The 19964-nt window shown below is 42.2% G+C and overlaps 1 protein-coding gene across 2 annotated transcripts in view; it reads left to right on the top strand.

Annotated features, from left to right (window-relative positions):
- The window catches only part of TLN2 (talin 2), a 152756-nt gene that overhangs the window by 71168 nt on the left and 61624 nt on the right, over nucleotides 1-19964 (top strand). For both annotated transcript variants that reach the window (XM_018081477.2, XM_018081478.2), the window contains 14 exons: nucleotides 1645-1721; nucleotides 3428-3608; nucleotides 5459-5572; nucleotides 6215-6323; nucleotides 6973-7181; nucleotides 7989-8087; nucleotides 9377-9544; nucleotides 9663-9957; nucleotides 12519-12685; nucleotides 13719-13847; nucleotides 15346-15459; nucleotides 16894-17007; nucleotides 18133-18267; nucleotides 19346-19474. In XM_018081477.2, the coding sequence (XP_017936966.1) occupies nucleotides 1645-1721; nucleotides 3428-3608; nucleotides 5459-5572; nucleotides 6215-6323; nucleotides 6973-7181; nucleotides 7989-8087; nucleotides 9377-9544; nucleotides 9663-9957; nucleotides 12519-12685; nucleotides 13719-13847; nucleotides 15346-15459; nucleotides 16894-17007; nucleotides 18133-18267; nucleotides 19346-19474 (2040 nt within the window). The remainder of the gene's footprint in view (nucleotides 1-1644; nucleotides 1722-3427; nucleotides 3609-5458; nucleotides 5573-6214; nucleotides 6324-6972; nucleotides 7182-7988; nucleotides 8088-9376; nucleotides 9545-9662; nucleotides 9958-12518; nucleotides 12686-13718; nucleotides 13848-15345; nucleotides 15460-16893; nucleotides 17008-18132; nucleotides 18268-19345; nucleotides 19475-19964) is intronic.

Raw genomic sequence — 19964 nt, 5'->3', positions numbered from 1 at the left:
AGTGAAGAAATGAGGAAGTCAAGTAGCCCAGGAGAATTTATTGCCTTTGTTCACAGTGGAGGATGCAACATCAAGTGTTGTGCAAGAAGAGGTTGAGCAGGATTGCCAGAACTCATCCCAGTACATGCCTTTTCCTCTGGGCTGTCAGTCTCAGGTTTAATAAATGTCAAATAAATTGCAGGTTTCTATAGATGGTTTAAATCTTGATTCAAAAGTAGCTTTGCTCTCTAATGCCAAATGAAAGCAGCCTTCTGCCTTCCTAGAATAGAACACAGATGTGTGAATTGCCATTCCCAGGGCTTTGATTGTTTTTCTTTCCCATCTGCTGACACATCCAGTTTAAAATGAATGAATTAGGGGCAGGTTAAACAATAAACACCCGTGGTGAACGTGAGAAGCTGCAGTTCACAATTGTTGAGCCCACGTTATCTCAGTGATGCAGTGCCTCAAAGGATGGTTTATTGCTCTCAGTGGCATAATGTTAATTCTTGCTGTGTTTTGGACTGTTCCAACTCATTTTCTCTGGTGTGGATTGGTAGGTACATTTTTTCCTGCTAAAATGTTGCTGGTGCAGTGTTCTCCAACCCCTCATGTCCTGATTAGTGACAGGTCATTGATCAGTTGACAGGGAACCCTGAACTTGAGTAACTTCTAAATTTTTAATTTAGATATAATTATTGACTTCACATTAATATGGAAGTAAGGCACAATTTTGTACTAGAGAGAGGGAGTTTCAGTTCATGCATGTGATCAAACTATAATAGTAAGGACTTCTCTCTCCAAAGTTGTGTGTGTGTGTATAGTTGTGCACAAGGAGTTCCCATTAAATGTACCCAAGGTCATAGTGGGTGCTCCTCTATTTATACTCATCTATATATTACATACAATATATGTATTCAGACTACAAATCACAAAACAAGGTGGAAAGCAGTTTCTTTTCACCAGGTCACAAGTAGAAATGGGCTGTTTTTATAAGGCACTCCCTCTATGATTTATGGTAGTTTCCTGTTGTTTCTGGAGGTTTAGATTTACTGCCCCTGTGTATATTTACCTCCCTTATACCACTAAAAAAACCCTGCCTCAAACACTGAGATGTGCAGACTGTCCAGGACTTCAAAGCACCTGTGATAAAACAACTTGGATCCAGTATTAGGTGTATTGCCTTTCCTATGGATATGTATTTCCTGCTGGTAACTAACACCCTGTAGTAACATTTCAGATGCTAAATATGACTTGGAGCACCTGAGTCAGCCTGAGGTTGCTGAGTTAGAAGAGAATGGGAAAAGGAGAAGGTACATGTCCTGTTTGTGCTGGCATTTGCTGCTGTTGCACATCACTTGGTCCTCAGAACATTTTTTCCCCTGTGAGAAAAGACAATATCTCAGCACTTTCCTTATCCCTTTGTTCCAAAAGCACCAGCAGGCTTTTTGGCTTTATGTGCTTCATCTGCCAGGGTTTGGAACCTGGACTGTTGTTCTGAAGTGGAGGTTCTGTTGTCCCTCACTGCCCAAAGCCTGGTGTTCAGCACCAGCCAAGGCTCTGCACATTCTTTGTTTAGGTTTGTGATAAATGGCAGGGGAGTGGTGAAGACAAAGCAAAAATCAGCACACTGTTTAACTGAATTTTTTTTTTCCCCTCCTCCAGAAACAAAGTAAAGATAGATTTGGGCTTGAAGGTGATGAAGAATCAACCATGTTGGAAGAATCTGTTTCGCCTAAGAAGTGAGTGTAAACAGCAGGAGGAAATGCTCTTTCTTTGAGTGCCACATTTCAAATGAAGTAGGACAGTTATTGCTGTTAAAGAACGGTTTTCTACACAATATTTCAATAGAAGGAAGTACTACCCCCAGGCAATCAGGCTCCTAGATTCCTTCAAGGATTGAAGAGCAGGTATTTGTCACAAAATTGGTGGTTAAGGAAACCAGCAGTTTGTGCTAACTTGACCCTTGAGCAAAGGAACTCAGGCTGTAATTCAGTAAAATACTGGGGTGGAGAGAGGGATAATGAAGCAGAGCTGAAATTGCTGTATTAGCTTTTTGATCTTTGTGCAAAAATGTAGGATTTACGAGGGTTTAGTTGCTTGTGTCTGCTGGTCCCATGGTTTCCAGTAAATGTGCCTCCTGAGTTTAGTTGTACACTGTGTTATAACAGAGCTGACTTATTCACCAGACAAACCTAACAGATATTTGGTGTGGGGAAGGGTCAGGGTTTGGTTTTGATAAGAGAATATTTGGTAGGTCAGGCAATGGTTTTGATGGGAAAGTAACTGAATACAGCAACAAGCAGAACTGTGAGCTGGCCATGCTCATGAAAAGGAATGTTAAATCACTGCACTTTCCATGCAGTGAAAGAACAGAAACAGATTTTTGACATTATGAGCTGTAATAAGCCACTCAAGTCTCCTCTTGGAACTCTGAGGATGGCAGTGTCAGCAGTGTGTATGTGAAAAGCCCATTTGATTTATTGTTGAGCATAGGGTTTATATGAGATAGACTTGTTAGATAGTTAATGTGGCCTTATGTGTAATTTCAACTTTTGATGGGTCACACGTGTTCAGATGTGCTTTATTTTGACATGGCCCTTTCCAAAGCACTTCCAGAATATACAGCTAAGTGCTGTGCAGAGTAGCCCAAAACTTGTAATAGATAAATAAAAGATTTTTTCACAGTTGAAATCACTTTTTCCCCCCAGAAGAGTGTTATTGTTAAAGCCTGAATTCCTGTCAACGTTTCTATCTATTAAAGCTTGAATCATATTTAAATATGAGCAGTACATCTGGCAAAGCAGCTCATGGCCATGGATGGCAGTAACTTTATTTATTATTCTTGAAAGTATCCTGCCCCCCAGCCCATTATCTGATAGGCTACCAGATCATTGACAGGTACTGTTGTGCTTATGTGTATAAAGGTGAAGGAAAGAATGTTAGTTTTTATCCCAGTTCTAGGAAGTGCTTGCAAAAGACATCTCCACAAGGTTCATGCTTTTATTTTCTATTCATCAGTCAATGATACAACTGAAACAAAGCAGTTGTTATGCCATAAACCCTGTTCTGGTTCTGTCTGTCATGCATCTAAAAGGGGTAAAGCTTTTGTACCATGTGCACCAAAACAGCACATTGCCTTTTCCTTGGTGCCTGCTCATTAGTGCTATAAATAATTATATTTTATAAATAATAGTTTTGTTGTAATTATAAAATTCATATTTTATTATAAATAAATAAATAATAATAGGCAGATGAATAAATCTGCCCAAAGCCCCAGATTGTTTTTCCAGTATGTTAGAAAATGCTTAGAAAGGAAAACCGTAAAGTTTCCCGGCTTCTCCAAACTGTGGTAAAATGCACTTTAAAATCCTAAAGGAAGATCGCCTGGCAGAACCTGCTTTGCAGGAGCTCACTAATTCTCTGTTGGCTGGGGGTTTTTTTGCAGATCCACCATCCTGCAGCAGCAGTTCAACCGGACGGGGAAGGTGGAGCACGGCTCGGTGGCCCTGCCCGCTGTCATGCGCTCGGGCTCCAGCGGCCCCGAGACCTTCAACGTTGGCATCATGCCCTCCCCCCAGCAGCAGGTCACCATCGGGCAGATGCACAGAGGACACATGCCCCCTCTTGTGAGCAGCCTCCTGGTTTTGTGTTTGGAACTCTTTTCTGTCTTTGAAACTTGTCTGCGCTGCGAGGAGTCAGAGTTTTATACCTGTTTCTAAGAGCTGGAACTTCCTGGCTGTCCTACCAAACATAAGTTTGGAGTGTCCCTGGTGTATTTAGGGTATCACATTTTGATTTATTTCTTTGTTTTCTTTAAAGCAGGCTCTTCCAGCCTTCTCTTTGCTTCTAAGTAGTTAAACCAGTATTTAAGGGTGAAAAAGGATGGTTTAAAGACTGGCAAAAGTAAGCAATTTTAAAGAAAAGGCTTACTTTTAGCTTATCACTAGCCCAGCAATTTAGAAAATTTTTAGTAGGCTTAAGGCAGATAGTGCATTTTCTCAGTTAAATTAAAAGGCTTTAAAAGCCCTAAAAAATCTTTGAGAATATAATCAGTGCTTAAGGTCATGATATACTACTAGAAGTGTAATATGTGGAGTGGATTGCCCTTGGCTGTTTGCCAAATGCCTGCCCAGCTGCTTTTTCACTCCTCCTCCTCAATGAGAAGTGTGTGTGTGGGATATATAAGATAAAAAAGCTTTATCTGGCGTAGGTCAAGATAAAGACATGGAGATCACCAATTACCTTCATGGGCAAACCAGATTCAGCTTGGAGAAAAGGAATTTAATTTATTGTCAATTAAAATACAGTTGGATGATGAGAAACATGAAAAGTAAAACACCTTCCCACCCACCCCCCTTTTTTTATTCCACACAGACTCAAACTTCACTCCTTCACTTCTGACTGTTCTACTCCCTTCTCACAAGTGGTCAACTTGTAGCAGCCCCTCTCTGCTGCTCCTTCCTCCTCATGCTTTTCCCCAGATCCAGTGTGTCCTGCATTTTATCCCTGCAGTCATTCAGGATAAACTGCCTTCGGTGTGGGTCCCTATGAGCTGCAGTTCCCTTTGGAGATCCCCCTCCAGTGCTGGTCCTCCACAGGCTGCAGTTCCTGTCAGACCCTGCTCCAGCACAGGCTCTCCATAGGCTGGAGTTTCTTCCCAGGAAATCCCCACGTGGTGCAGCGTGGGGCCCTCTGTGCTCTGCAGGGTGGATATGAGGATATCTGCTCCAACAGGGCTCTCCCCACAGGCTGCAGGGAAATACCTGCTTCGTTCTGGTCACCCCTGTGCTCTGCTGCCCCAGCACTTCCTCCACGTCCCCCTCAGGCACTGCATTTGCAAGGGTGTTTCATGAACTGTTTTTTCCCCTCTCTGCCATGTGATGGTTTGCCCTTTCTGACAGATCTTTTCCCAGAGGTGCCACAGCTGCTGGGCTCAGCTGTGTCCTGCCCTGGCTCTGTTGGTGTGCCCAGTGTGGGGCAGCCCCTGGCCCCTTCTCACCCCTGCAGCCAAAACTGTGCCACAGACACCCAACACAGATCTCCATCCTGCTCTGCCTAAAACCCTGCAGTTCTCTGTTAACCTGTGCTGAGTGCTGACAGTTTAGTTTTAGAGTCGTCCTCGATGACGTTGGTAGCTGTGCCAGGAAATCAATAAGGATATCCCAGAGGCAATTTGAGTTTTCATGTTGCTTGAATGCAGGTCAGTAAGACAGCTCAGTGGTGTTCTGTATGTGTCTGTTGGTCATTGTTTGATCTGAGAAAGCTGAAAGGTGTGGAGGCACAGAGCAGTGTAAAATGACACAGGTGAAAAGACTGTGAGAGAGATTTGCTCTCTCCAGTGCACCAGGGGAAGGCCAGATCTGAAATGGCCTGGTGTGAGTGTTGGACTGTTGGCACTCGCTGTCTCTCGGTGCACGTGTCACGTGTGCCTGGAGTGCCCTTTGGGACACAGCACCAGCCCTGTTTTGCCTTGCAGACCTCAGCCCAGCAGGCCCTGATGGGCACCATCAACACCAGCATGCACGCGGTGCAGCAGGCGCAGGCCGACCTCAGCGAGGTGGACAACCTGCCTCCTCTGGGGCAGGACATGGTGAGTTCTCCTCACGCCTCAGAGGAATGAGTCTTGACGCTCTGGGGTGTTTACAGATCATTGTCCCCAGATCTAAAGTGATATCACTTTTAAAATGGGATAAAATGCTGTTCTCTCTTCAAGGAATTGTGTTCAGTGTTCCACCTCACTCTTATCAGTCTGCTGAGATCAGATGCAGCAGAGTTACTTGCACAAACGTGTCTGGAATGCTATTGTTTTGTGGGCACGTGTACAGTTAAGCACAATCTATGGGCATTATTTATGGTGGGAGTAACTGCCTCCCACACACGTGAAAAATAAGAACAAAATCTGATTGTGTTGCTCCTGATCCAGGTTAGGGCACGAGGACAGAGAAAAAGGGTTATTGCTTGTGGGGGACTGTCAGTCAAGAGTGTTTAACCTTCATGCATGCACTTTGTGGCATTTACCTTAAAAGGGCAACCATTGAAGTGTGGTAGCAAATCTGTAGTGAAGGAATCAGCAGAAGAAAATGTTTGCCTTAACATTTCACTTTAAGGGCTTGCTGGCTGTCCTCTGTTTCACTTCTAGAAGTCCATGAAGGAATGGGAGATTTACATGATATCGCCTCTTGTAGAGCCTCACTGCAATCCTTAATTCTTCTTTTTTCTTATTGCTCTTCAGGCATCCAGAGTATGGGTTCAGAACAAGGTTGATGAATCCAAACATGAAATACACTCTCAGGTTGATGCAATCACTGCAGGAACTGCGTCTGTCGTGAACCTCACGGCAGGTAAACTTCAATGGGAGGGGTTTCCTTGCAGTCTCCTGGCATTTGTCAGTCTAAATCAAGTAACACAGGAACTGAGGATGAGGTAGCTGCAGAAAAAGTGTCAATAAAACACCCTGGTAGGATGTGTGGAACAAACTTGGTGTCCCTCCCAACACGGTTTTTGTATCTTCGGTTTCTCTCTCGCGCTGAAGGTACAGCCGTCAGTGAAAATAAAATGAGACTTGCTTATTCAGTAAAGTAGAGAGTGTTTGCAAGCTTACCACAAGAAAGCATTATTGGCAGTTGTTGGATTATTATATGTTTATTGGTGATGGTTTTTCTTCAGCAAATAGTAAGTTGAAGAAGCTGCAAGTGGCTTAAACAGCACAAGACTTTATTGCTTTAGGTTCTTTCAGTATGGAAAGATAGCTGACACTGTGGGCTTCTCAGCAACTGCATTGAATGAGGAGAAATTCTGTTAGAAGATAGAAGAAGAAATGTAAAAATCAGACAATTTAGAGCAGTCTAATTCTTTTAAAGTGACAAATTACTTAGTAGGCACTGCTTGGCTACCTTGAAACATCTCTCAAGAGTGTAGCTGGTGGCAGCTGCCCCTGTTTCCCCTTCAACCACTAAAGCATTCTGATCATGGAAAACATTTGCTCTACAGGGGACCCAGTTGACACTGATTACACTGCTGTGGGATGTGCCATCACAACCATCTCTTCCAACCTCACTGAGATGTCCAAAGGTGTGAAGCTGCTTGCTGCCCTCATGGATGATGAGGTTGGAAGTGGAGAAGACCTCCTGAAAGCTGCTCGAACACTGGCCAGCGCTGTCTCAGACCTGCTGAAGGCTGTGCAACCTACTTCAGGAGAGGTGAGTAGATGGAAACTCCTCAGGTTCCTTCTCTGAAGTGCATGGCTTTGGTTTTTTTGAGACTGGTTCGGTTCTACACTCACCTGTTCAGTGCCACTTACTGTTCCCTGTGCCAGCAGCTCTTGTGACTACTTCTTAATCCTTCGTCTGTCTCTGTGCCTTTAAGTCTTGCACCTTGATATTAGAATGGTCTGTGTTGTGTACAGAGGTTGATTTATGCAATAAATAGTTGATTAATCTGGGTAATGTGTTCTCTTTTAGAAACAAATTTCAAATAGTACTGTGACTCAATAGGAAGTGGAGAGACACTCATTCATGGCTCTTTTCGTTACTCTTTTTGTCTGCTTTCATATATAAATGTGAAGTTAATTCATATATTGTAGTTTTCCAGAAATGAGAGTAGAACTGACCAGGATAAAATCTCTTGCTTAGTTTCTTATGATTTGGAGTCTGTAGACAGTTTGCCTTAGATCTCTTCAGGTATTCATGTTTTGAAGAACATGAAATCTCCTGATGTTTCAGATCATATTGACTCTCCATCCTTAATTATCTTTGCAGTTATGACAGCAAAGTCTATTCAAGTTCTCCAAAATTCTTTGCATGTTGTCTGGGAACACATCAGATGAAACCCCTGAACGTGCAGTTGTGCATGTGGAAAAGTAAAGATTTCTCCAAAGTATTCCTGTTGTGAATTTTTTGGGGGCTGTATTGATTGCACAGCTGTGCAGGATTTCTTGGAGGAAATCTAAACTTCAAGTAAAGCTCATTTTCTCTGAATTAATGTGTTTCACTGTCACCTTTTGGCAGCCTCGACAGACAGTTTTGACTGCAGCTGGAAGCATTGGACAAGCAAGTGGGGAGCTCCTGAGGCAGATTGGAGAGAATGAAACAGATGAAAGGTTCCAGGTAATGAGGGGGAATTGTTTGTCACTGCCAGAGCTGGGCAGCTTTCTAATGAGGAGGTCTCTGCATAAAGCCAGGCTTCCCAAAGTGTGCTTAGAAAATGCTGGAGTTTCTCTGCACTCATTGAGGTTAATCCATTTTGAAGTTGTTTTTAATTACACAGTCACAGAGTGCTGATTTCATAAGAACCCCTACTTGGTTCTGTGAATCATCCAGATGCTTTCATGCTTCATGGAGAGCTGTTTGCACTGGATTTCTGCTCATTACATGGAGTAGTTTTCCTGTACGTGTTTGCTGTGTCTGTATGTAGGAGTGCAAACCAAAAGTTAATAAAACCTTCTGGTGAACTGAGTAGAAGAAAATTACTATATTACAAACAAAATCTCTTTAAGATTAGTATTAGCAATTATAAAATCATAATGCCTCATGACTTAACAGTGTTTGCTATTAGCAGTTTAAGACCATTGTTCTTAAATGCTCTGTTAAAAACATGTCTGGGTTTTTTCACTCAATGGTTATTTTAACAGTACAGACATTAGGAAGACTCCATCTCACTAAAAAACTCTCAAGTACATGGAATGTGGGATTTTAAGTGGGGAAGTGGGAAGAAATTATTTGAACTTATTCATTGCAGGAATTAACACCTGAGCGTGTTTTAATGTCGCAGCTTCAGAGTGAACTAAATTATTTTGGTACAAGGGAAAAATGTGCTGAAATTAAGACCTGTTTTGATTAGGAGCAGTAATTTGTAGGGCTATATTTACATCATGGACAAGGAAAAATTGTGGTTGGAAAGGGCGTTTTCAAAAATGCAATTGCAGTTGTTCCTGCTGTTAAGCACAGTTAAGTCCTTGAATTTTGTTATCAACTTGAGTCCTGTCTCTCCTCAGCAGTTTTGTCCTTGAGGTTGTCACTCTTATTGCAGATATTTATCACATGTTTAGTGGTGAACTCCAGATGGTTTTGTATTGAAAGTGTGTTCTCGGGAAGTGAAGATAAGCACATTTCAAATTGGGACATAGGTTTCTTCTTATGGACACTGAACCAATTGAAGACTTGATAGTCCATATTCCTTCAGTGGAGTACCTTCATAATGTAGATGCAGAAATGGTTGTACTGAGGACAGAAAACCATTGGGTTTCTGAGCAATAGCTATGGCTGCTGCTTTACACAGAACAACATGTTGAAGTTTTCATATAAAAGAACTTCTTACCTTCAGGAGATCTGATCTTATGAACAACAAAGTATATACTTTTTTAGATTAAGACTGAGTTTTCCCTTTGTTTTACCAGGATGTCCTGATGAGTTTGGCCAAAGCTGTTGCCAATGCTGCTGCCATGTTGGTGCTGAAGGCCAAGAACGTGGCACAGGTGGCTGAGGACACAGTCCTGCAGAACAGGGTCATTGCTGCTGCCACACAGTGTGCACTCTCTACTTCCCAGCTCGTGGCTTGTGCCAAGGTGAGGCTGCTGGTGTTCCCAGGGTGCCAAGGCATCTGGGTGCTGCCATGGCTTCCCAAAAACTGCGTTAGTATCAAGCCAGCCTGTTCTGAATGCTCCGTGCCCTCTCCCCATGCAGGTTGTGAGCCCCACTATCAGCTCTCCGGTGTGCCAGGAGCAGCTGATTGAGGCTGGGAAGCTGGTGGACCGCTCGGTGGAGAACTGTGTGAGGGCCTGCCAGGCTGCCACAGACGACACCGAGCTGCTGAAGCAGGTCAGTGCAGCTGCCAGCATCGTGAGCCAGGCCCTGAACGACCTCCTGCAGCACGTGCGGCAGTTTGCGAGCAGGGGGGAGCCCATCGGGCGCTACGACCAGGCCACAGACACCATCATGTGTGTCACAGAGAGCATCTTCAGCTCCATGGGGGATGCTGGTAAGTGTCCCTAAGGAACAGCAGCTTCCCAGTGCTCAGGGATGTGCACCTTGCAAAGGAAGGAGGTAAAAATCCTTCTCTGACGTGTACTAGTGCTGTCACAGAATCAGCTGGGTTGGAAAGGACCTTTGAGATCATCGAGTCCAACCCTTGATCCAACCCCGCCGTGGTTCCCAGCCCATGGCACTGATGCCACATCCAGTCTCACCTTAAACACCTCCAGGGATGGAGAATCCACCCCCTCCCTGGGCAGCCCATTCCAATGGCTGAGCACCCTCTCTGTAAAAAATTTCTTCCCAATATCCCACCTAAACCTCCCCTGGCACAGCTTAGGGCCGACCCCTCTTGTCCTACTGCTGGTTGCCAGGGAGGTGCTCATCCAACCCATAATATTAAATCAGCAAAATGCCCATAGCTGTGTGCAGGGTGGAGTGAACATTCTGGGAAAACAGTCCCTATCATGCTAAAGGATTGCTGTAGTATTTTGTCTGTTCTCTACCACTTCACAGGGTTGTGTAGCAATGTCTCAGCTCCAGATATGAAGACAGGCACCTGGGCAAATACTTCACAGTGGTGCATTTTACTATGCATAGATTTTTTTTGAGGTTTTGGAACTTATTTCTGCCTTTTTTTTTTTTTCTGTGATGCCTCTAAAATGGGCATAGCTTCTAGAACCAACACAAACTTGAGACCCTTAATGTTTAACCAAGCCAGTGTGAATTTTTAGTAAAGAACCAGTAAATTACTTATAACAGTGAAATTTCAACAGTTGTAAGTGTTGTGAAGTAGCAGCAGTATGGAGGGGCAGTATCAGCTGGAAATCAAGACAATTCATAGAAAGTTTAAAATGGGATCAGTTTACTCACCAGTTATGTGAATAGTATAGTTTTGGTATTTTCTTTCATGTATCAATTCAAGGCCAGGAAAGAAAACATTTGAGTCACAACTGTGTTCATGTTACAGTCAATGTGAACAAATGAATCTTTTATTGTAGAGTTGTCTTGGTTGTTACATTTAAGAGGCAAAGCTTTCAGATGTTTGTTTTTTTCGGGAAATGTGATTACAGCCTACAGACACTTCTAGAGGATTATGCAAGGAAGTAATTAGTGAAATCTCAGTGTATTTTGACCCTAGAATCTTTATGAGAAACATGAGCAATTAAGATTTTTAAAAAATGCACAGGAATGGTTGCTAAACGACTCTTAATCTTCAAATTGAAGGCTGTGGAAAAGGTTTTCTAATGCTCTGTAGGTATCCTAAGGAATTTTAATTAATGTAGATGTGCACAGGAAACCATGTCAGGTTTTGTGTTTTGCTGTCATTCGTGATTCAGCTCCTGTACAGAAAGATGCAGTGAAAGAGGTGATCTCGAATAACATTTCTTGTCTGTCAAGTCAAAACCAGTCAAATATCTTGTTTTGCAATACCTAATTTTTAGTAGAAGTCATTCAGATTCCAGTCTGTGTTTCCAATTTATCATTGCACTACTGTGGTTGCAATTTTAACAGCAAAGAGACTCCAGCCTGTGACTGCTGAATTATTGTTTGTAATCTGTTTGATTTACTGACTTAATGCTGTAGGAAAGAGCATTTAAAGGGATTTTTTTTTCAAGTGGGATATTTGGACTGAGAGCTGAGTTAGCAAATACTGGTGAAAGTTTTAATTGCAAAATTTCATACTGGGAATGATAACAGTTGATAACAGCTAGAAAAATGTAATTTTTTGGGCCTATGCCTGACCAGAGGAGTCTGGTCTTTTAATTCTGATGCCCACAATTCACCTTTACACATGAGAAAACAGCTGTTATTGTCTTTGTTCCCATGATTTCTTAAGAGCATTGGAAAAGAATGAGGCCTTAAACCCAAATACATCTAACTTGATTTGATAACCTATGGAAAGGCAAAGGTTTTATTGATTCCAGTCTATTTATGAAGGAGTCCAAGTGTATGTTTTAGTGACCAAATGAATTTGTTCTAGAAAGGGTATGAATCCACTTCAGAAGCACTGTTGTTTCATCTCTGTGCTTCACCATGACCAGAACATGACTCCAGTATCATAAATATATCTTATTTTTGGCCAAAACCCTCTCTTAATGCTGCTAAGTCTCTTCTGACAAGCTTCTTAATTCAGTTTATATTAAACAGAAGATAATTCCCCAAAAGAACAGGTGCAAGATGGGTAATTTTTATTGAAGGAGTGAAATCTTGGCTGTGATTTGAAAGCAAAATTTTTAGTCTTCCCTGGGACAGGAGTGTCCTTGAACTGTATATTCAAAATTACATGAAAATATTGATTTGGGGGTTTTATCTTGCTATCTAGAATGCAAATACTACAGTTTGTTTCTTAATCTCCACTGCAGTGGTTTCCACCATTTATACTGTGATCAAAGGTTTCGTTTATAGAACTCCCAAGTTATGAACTACGCGCGTATCGCTTTCAAGTAAAAAAAAAAAATACTTCAGCAAACGTGACTTGGGTTTTGTCTGGTGAAATGGTGCTGAATTCTGAAAGCCAGGCTGCCCTGTGGAGAGCAGGAGGTCCAAGTGCAGTTGTGTCCCCAGGTGAGATGGTGCGGCAGGCCCGGGTGCTGGCACAGGCCACCTCCGACCTCGTCAACGCCATGAGGTCGGACGCTGAGGCAGAAATAGATATGGAGAACTCCAAGAAGCTTCTGGCTGCTGCAAAGCTCCTGGCAGACTCTACAGCCCGCATGGTGGAAGCTGCAAAGGTACCAGGGAGAGGCACTGTCACTTCAGCTTGTGGGGTTGTGCCCAAAGAGGAGCGGGATGTGGGATGTTCTGGTGGGATCTGGCTGTGGGAGAGATGGTTTCTCTTGTCCTCTAAGTGTTCAGCATTTAATGACTTATCCTAGGTACGTTCCAAAAAACCAAGTTATTAGTTACCTGGAGTTTTTTGGTTTTAAAAACCCATTCTTGCACTGCTTTGCTTTCCTGTGTGCAGGGTGGTCTTGACTTGGGCCATCCAGGGCAGTGCCACCAGCCATAACCACTGGGATGCAAAGTCTTGTACCAGTTCCAGGTGGAACAGCAGAACCATAGCAGTCTCCTACAGAAACCATTCACAGAGCATCTCTCCTCTGTCTTAGGAACAGTTTCCTCCAGCTGATTTTACTTTTTCTTTCCTTTCTGTGCTGGAAACCTATTTAAATCCACTAGGGAGAAATATATCTCCCTTTGAATTGTTTCCCAGATCCTGCACTGGAATGATTTTTACAGCAGCAGGGCCAGTGCTCTGCTGGGACTCCAGTCCATATGCCTGGCTGCAGAGCATTTCCTTGACTTCCCAGTAACTTCTCAGACTTCAAATGGGGAAAACCTGCTGCGTTAAATCTTAATTTTTGGACTGCAAGTACTGCAAGGCATAATGAATTGGGAATTTTAAAAACTGTATGTTTTTTTCTAAACCCTACTTTTCTCCGAGTCCATTATTACAGATCACAGGGGAAGCAGTTTACAAAGGCTTTTTTCCCAAGCACCCAAAGTGGTGCATGAAGGAAATGTTCAGCTCCCTTTCTCCAAGTATCAAACACACACAGTAACAACCTTCCGCTGGCAATAGATTTTCCATGTTGAAGGCTTGCAATATTTTAGTGTTCCTTTAACTTTGGTTAAGACAATACAAGGAAAATGAAGGCTGATGTAGCAGACACTGTCTGGAACTAAAGCCTTGATATTCATCTGTGTTTTCTCCAATAACTTTTACTGAGACTGTGGTGGTTTTTGCTCTGAAATCTTGTGCAGGGAGCTGCAGCCAACCCTGAAAATGAGGATCAGCAACAGCGCCTGAGAGAAGCAGCAGAGGGACTGCGGGTGGCCACCAATGCTGCTGCACAGAACGCCATCAAGAAGAAGATTGTCAACAGATTAGAGGTTGGAAACTAGATATTGTTAATTTTCAGTTTGCTCCCTTTTGATAACTAATATCTGTAGATAATTTTGAGAAAGTGGAAATGGCTGTTTCAGTAAAAGTGCTAAGCACGGAATGATAGCACCGTAAACTCAGTTCAGAGTACAAGGCTGGGGGTTAGACATGGTAGGGTGTGATACCACAGTGCTCAGAAAATGGAGAACTTTGTTTCACTGGTGTAGTAAAGTGGTGTAAGGATTTGACTCAGAAGGCATTAGGCAGAAAATTAAAACAGCTGAGCTGAAACTGCTCCATTACTGCTTTAATTTATCCGTGTGATCTGTCATTTACACACAACACCTTTGGGTGGCTTTACTAGTACATTGGCCAGAGTGTCATACAAATTTCTGTACAAAGTTATATTCAATCTCAGCATATCCAATTAATCTGGTAAATTACTCAGAATCAAAGAAGCAGGAATGAAAGTAAAAAGATCCTATCTGGTAGCACAGCCGAGGGGGAGAAGGGCCATTTACTGTGCACTGAGGATAAAATATCTTGGAGGCTTGTCTTGTTCTTGAACAGGCAATCTTCCTGTTCTCAGACAAAATGAAGAAAAGATAGATTAAAAAAAGAAGCATTTTTAAATTCCTAGTTTGCAACTGTGACTTTACAATAGTCTGATTAAATTCAATGAGATGAGACAAACAAGCTGATCTAAGGAGGTAACCAAGTTGCTGTGTGTGCCTAGAACTAAAAATCAAGAGTATTTCAGGAAATAAAGGCTGCCATTTTCTAACTGCATGCAAGAAAGTTTTATAGAACTAACATTTTATTTGCTTTGCTGTTATATGGCCTCACAAAGGAGTGAAGTGTGTAGTGAACTTCGTGCTTGGTTGTATTTAGTGGGCCAGTTGGTGTTGGTGTGTTGAAATACTTCAGATAAATTGTTGAATTTTTCATTTTGTAGTAGGGAGATGTTGATAGTAACACTCCTAGATATTTGAAGAAGGTCTTCTCAGTGCTTTTAGACCCAGGAATTACCAGTATTTTGGATCTCTGTGTCATTTTAGTAACTTTGCTTTTGCCACAGAGCAATCTCAGTAAGAATTGGCTCCCTTGAGCCCTTGCTCAGAGGTGTTCATGTAGCAGGTGAAGCACTGCATCTACTTTGCCTGTTTCCTCTGGCCTTTGGAAGGAGCCAATTGTTTGGCCCATCTCTGCTGTTTGTATTTGACTTCTTTTGCTCAGACTGCCACCTAAGCTGTGGAAGAGTGAGAGTGTAGAATCCTTCTAATTTTACCTTTTTCTTTGTTGGCAAGTTAGAGATGGATAAGTGTTCAGATCATTTTCACCTTGAGAGAAGAGCAATCCTGAGTTTCCTTAAGGCAAATCAAATCAAGGGATATAGTGTGTTAATCTGTCAAAGTTGTTACTCTCAGAGCTACCTGTAACGTGTATTTCATCCTCTGAATTACTCAGGCTTTTACCACTGATTTAATTGTTTCTTTTTCTCCAAAGATTGCAGCTAAACAAGCTGCAGCTGCTGCTACCCAGACTATTGCAGCCTCTCAGAATGCAGCTGTTTCAAATAAGAACACGGCAGCCCACCAGCAACTTGTGCAGAGCTGCAAGGTAAACACAGCACAACCCACTGACAAATAATAACCCTTGAACTCTGCCTTGTGGGGAGCTGAAAATCACCCTCCCTAATACTGTTGCAACCTCCAAAAGAGGTTTTAAAAACCCCCAGCACTACCCGTGTGCATCTGTATTTGTTGTGTTTTCCACGTGTCGAGAAAGTAACCCCTGAATTTTCCATAGTGAGGGATAGAAGAGCAATAGTGATTTATATTACCATAGAGTGAAGTTCTTATTTAACATATTGGTTATATAATTGGTTATATAACTAACAACTGATCCTGCTATTCTGATATTCCACCTCCAAGAAACTGGCACCTTAAATGTCACCATAAAAAATAAGTTTTAGACTTTACTGTGGGGTTAGCATGATTCCTGGCTTGAAGCTAAAGCTGTCAGGACCACAGTTTTCAAGGTAGGCCTGAAGTCAAGCACATGTCTGTAGTTTCAATGCTAGAATTCAGATTCTGGTGAGAAGCTGTTCTCTTTTGTGTTTAAGCTATATTTGGCAGATCAGCTTCTAGCTTTGATTAATAAAGAAATTACATTTAAATAAAAAAATTTAAAAAGACAATAGAATGCAGAAGGATTTTCTTCTGCATCAAAGAGCAGTTATGTGGGGAACAAGAACAAAACCATTAAAGAAGATACTGTTAAAAGCCACATTAACATTCAGCAATTGTCATGGTGGCACTTGTAAGAAATGTTGGAGTTAAATAAGGTAGCTCAAGTACATCTCAAAATTGTGTTGGAGAGAGCTGCTATTTCAGTATGAATCAGAAAAAAAGAAAGCAAGCTGATTCACTCTATTGTTTGCAGTTCATTCTAATTTTGTCCTGATGCTCATTTATTAGCAGAGAAGATTTACTTTTTGTGGTGGTGATAATGTAGTACTGCACTGCTGAAGTAAGTGTTACTGTGGAATGGATGGACAAGGACCATGAATGTGGACAATCCAGGAGTAAAATTTTAGCAATACACACTTGCCATACTATAAGTTTGTGTTGTTGAAAGTCATGGGAAAGTAGGCTGAGGTGCTTATGGATAAAAGACAATGTTTTTTTCTGAAAGCATTCTTTTTAAAAAAATCTGTCACCTCCACTACTGGTGTTTGAACATGCAAAGGAAGGAATTAGAAATACTTGGTGTATGTAATTCTGCATAAAAACCTTGGATTGTCTTCTAGGATCCTTAAACTAAAAAGTAGCTTGAATAAAGATTTCTTAAGTAGACCATCTCTAAGAAAATCCTGTTGTATACTAATTTGGTTTGATGGAGTCCTAAATGAATTCTGTGAAGGCACAAGAATATTTTACCTGTGAATGCTACAGTTGTCTTTAAGGGGAGTGGGGACAGTGCTTTTTTTAGTGTCAAAGCATTTTGAGTTCTCATTTATTTACTAAAATCTTTTCCCTTTGTTTATTTTAGAATGTTGCAGACCACATTCCTCAGTTGGTGCAGGGTGTGAGAGGAAGTCAAGCTCAGGCAGAAGACCTCAGTGCCCAGCTTGCTTTGATAAACTCCAGCCAGAATTTCCTCCAGGTGAAGTGAATCAATCACTGCAGTAGATGCAGTGATAAATAAACAGTAAATTGTTAACTTTTAACAAGAAAACTAATGTTTGTGTACAAGGAACATTCGTTGCTGTAGTACTTGCCTTCTGGGAAAGAGTTTAAAGATCAAGATGGAGAGAATTCAGCATCTTTCTAAGAGGTCTGAATATGTGAGATGCTGCTTAGGCAAGGTAAATTTAGTGTTGCAGCAACAAGCTCCAGAATTCTTCAGAAATAAAAGGGACTATTACCATGTTTTTTTAGATATTAACCTGCATAATGGATCTAGATTCAAGTTTTGGACAAAACACAAAATTTGACTCTGTGCTTTTTTTTCCAAAACATTTAAAAAATAGAATAGAAAGACAGAATATTGAGCATCGATAGCAAAACTGTTGAGTTTATTGTTGACATTACAAGAAACAAACAGAAAAGAACAATTCTCGGTGGGAGATGATCATTACTTGGCACCAGTTAGTCTTGCCTGAAATGTAGTTGCTGTTAGCAGGTTTTTTATGGTCTCATGTAGGCAGAGGTATCCAAACCATGCCCTTGCTCTGTTTTAAATATTTTGCTGTATGATTCTCTCTGGGCCATTCAAATGATCAATCCATCTCCCCTCTGGCTGTATGTGTGTACAGTGGTGATGATAAGAATCAGCAAAGTATTTTAATTGCATTAGCAGTAATCCCTGTGAAAAGTCATTTCTTGAATTACAGTTCTCTGTTGATGGAATTTTGGCAGAGTTTAATGTTTAGAAACAGAGACATATTTGCCATCTGTGCCACCTGGACCTGCTTGTGCCACATGGATGCTGGATGGCAAAAGAGCACATGTAAGCATTTTTAAGCAGTCTACATGAGCACCCAAAGGCCTCAGGCAGACATTGGTACCAATGGAGCAGTCACTGCAGCAGTAAAGCTGCAGGGGGCTCAGCAATGTGGAATTACCACAGGGTGCTGCAGCTTGAGGGATGTGCATGGTCATTAAAGAAAAATTGAGAAACCTCGTGAGTGTGTGGATGAAGGAAGCAGTTTGTTTACTGAACCTTAAACCTTTTTTAAGGAAAATGAGCTGGTCAAACCAATTGTGTTCACTGTTGCTCTTTGAACAGCCTGGAAGTAAGATGGTGGCCTCTGCTAAAGCTGCAGTCCCCACAGTGACTGATCAGGCAGCAGCAATGCAGCTCAGTCAGTGTGCCAAGAACCTTGCCACCAGCTTAGCTGAGCTACGAACAGCCTCCCAGAAGGTAGGTAAATACTGGGTTTAGTCAGCTAAAGCAGGATGGCTTTGTGTCTCCCCCAAGGGAATAGCTCGTGCTCAGGAACTGTTCTCTTCTCACTTTTGTGCAGTTTGCTCAGACTCCCAGGTGGCTCCTGAGTCATAAAAAAGCTTGTGCTAGCATTTCCATACCAGAAAAACAGGAGGAGGGAGGACAGAGCAGCACATCAAGGCTCTGAGCTGCTCTTACGTTTGAGGGAGAGCAGGGACAGGGAGCAGATCTCGTGCAGCAGCCAAACCAGAGAGAACCCAGCTGTGGCACTGCTGTCATTGTGAACTGCAGCCATCAGCTCTAAAACTCAGGGGAGCAGATGCTCTCTGTGTTTCACACACAGATTGCTAAACTATGTAGGGGCTTAAAAAGTAAAATCGGTGGGAAGTCTGTTCCTTGTGTGTGTGTGTGTGTGTCTGTGTGTGTGTGTGTCTGTGTGTGTGTGTCTGTGTGTGTGTGTGTCTGTGTGTGTGTGTGTCTGTGTGTGTGTGTGTCTGTGTGTGTGTGTGTCTGTGTGTGTGTGTGTCTGTGTGTGTGTGTGTCTGTGTCTGTGTGTGTCTGTGTCTGTGTGTCTGTGTCTGTGTGTCTGTGTCTGTGTGTCTGTGTGTGTGTGCACCCTGAGGCGCAAAAGTAGGATTGTAGCACGTAGGTGACTACACCTGAGCTCATGTTAAAATGTCCAGCTCATACAGATGGCTGTGGGCTGCCACATCAGGGGGTTCAGGGTGACTTGAGGCATGATCTGTAGTTAGAATCTTGGGCAGAGGTGAAGGCCAGACTGCAGCAGTTGTTTTCTCAGTGTAAAGGTAGATGTACACAACCCGAGGGCATCTCATTCCCCTGGTGCCTCTTTCCAGCATGTTCTTCTCTTCACAGACTAAGGACACTGTGCAGGAGTTTGCAATCCATGGTGTGTAACACTTAGAGCGCCCACAGAGGCCTACAAAGGAATGAGAGAAATAATGTGGGAGGGGGAGGTTATATCTGAGGCATTTACTATTTCTGATCATTGCTTCCAGCTGCTAACAGTGCCCTTGATGTGATCTGTGAACAGGCTCATGAAGCTTGTGGCCCAATGGAGATCGATTCTGCCTTGAACACAGTCCAGACCCTCAAAAATGAGCTGCAGGATGCGAAGATGGCAGCTGTGGAAGGACAGTTAAAACCCCTCCCAGGAGAAACTGTAATTGAGGAAGGATGTTCTTCATTTAAAAACAAACAAACAAAGTTAGCTGTTACAAAATTTAAATATTAGAGTCAAAACAAGTCGTGAGGCTTTGGATAATGATGATGCTGATAGGATTTTGCACCAATTCTCTTTAAAAAGAGGACATTTTACTACTACTACTACACCAGATGCATGTTCTGTAGTAGAATTATCTGTAGGACTGTAGGGCCTCCTTCTCTGTTGTACAAATCACAGTTTAGTAGCAGTAATGTTTCAATCTTGTCAAAAAGAATTCTTTTCAATAGTGACAATGATGGGAACTCAGTAGTTCTAGGACAGCTAGTCCTGGTAGGCTTAGAAATAGTTTATTTGGGGAAAAAAAAAACAACCTACTCCTCAGATGAAGGTATTTACTTCCATTGCTAATTAAAAAATAGTTTTGTTGTTCATATTACCTAATATATTAATTTATTATATCCTGGACAGGGAAAACATGCTAATTGGG

Source organism: Manacus vitellinus, unplaced genomic scaffold (assembly GCF_001715985.3).
Source record: "Manacus vitellinus isolate BGI_N305 unplaced genomic scaffold, ASM171598v3 scaffold_53_pilon, whole genome shotgun sequence".
NCBI lineage: Eukaryota > Metazoa > Chordata > Aves > Passeriformes > Pipridae > Manacus > Manacus vitellinus.
This window is presented reverse-complemented; position numbering and strand designations above follow the sequence as displayed.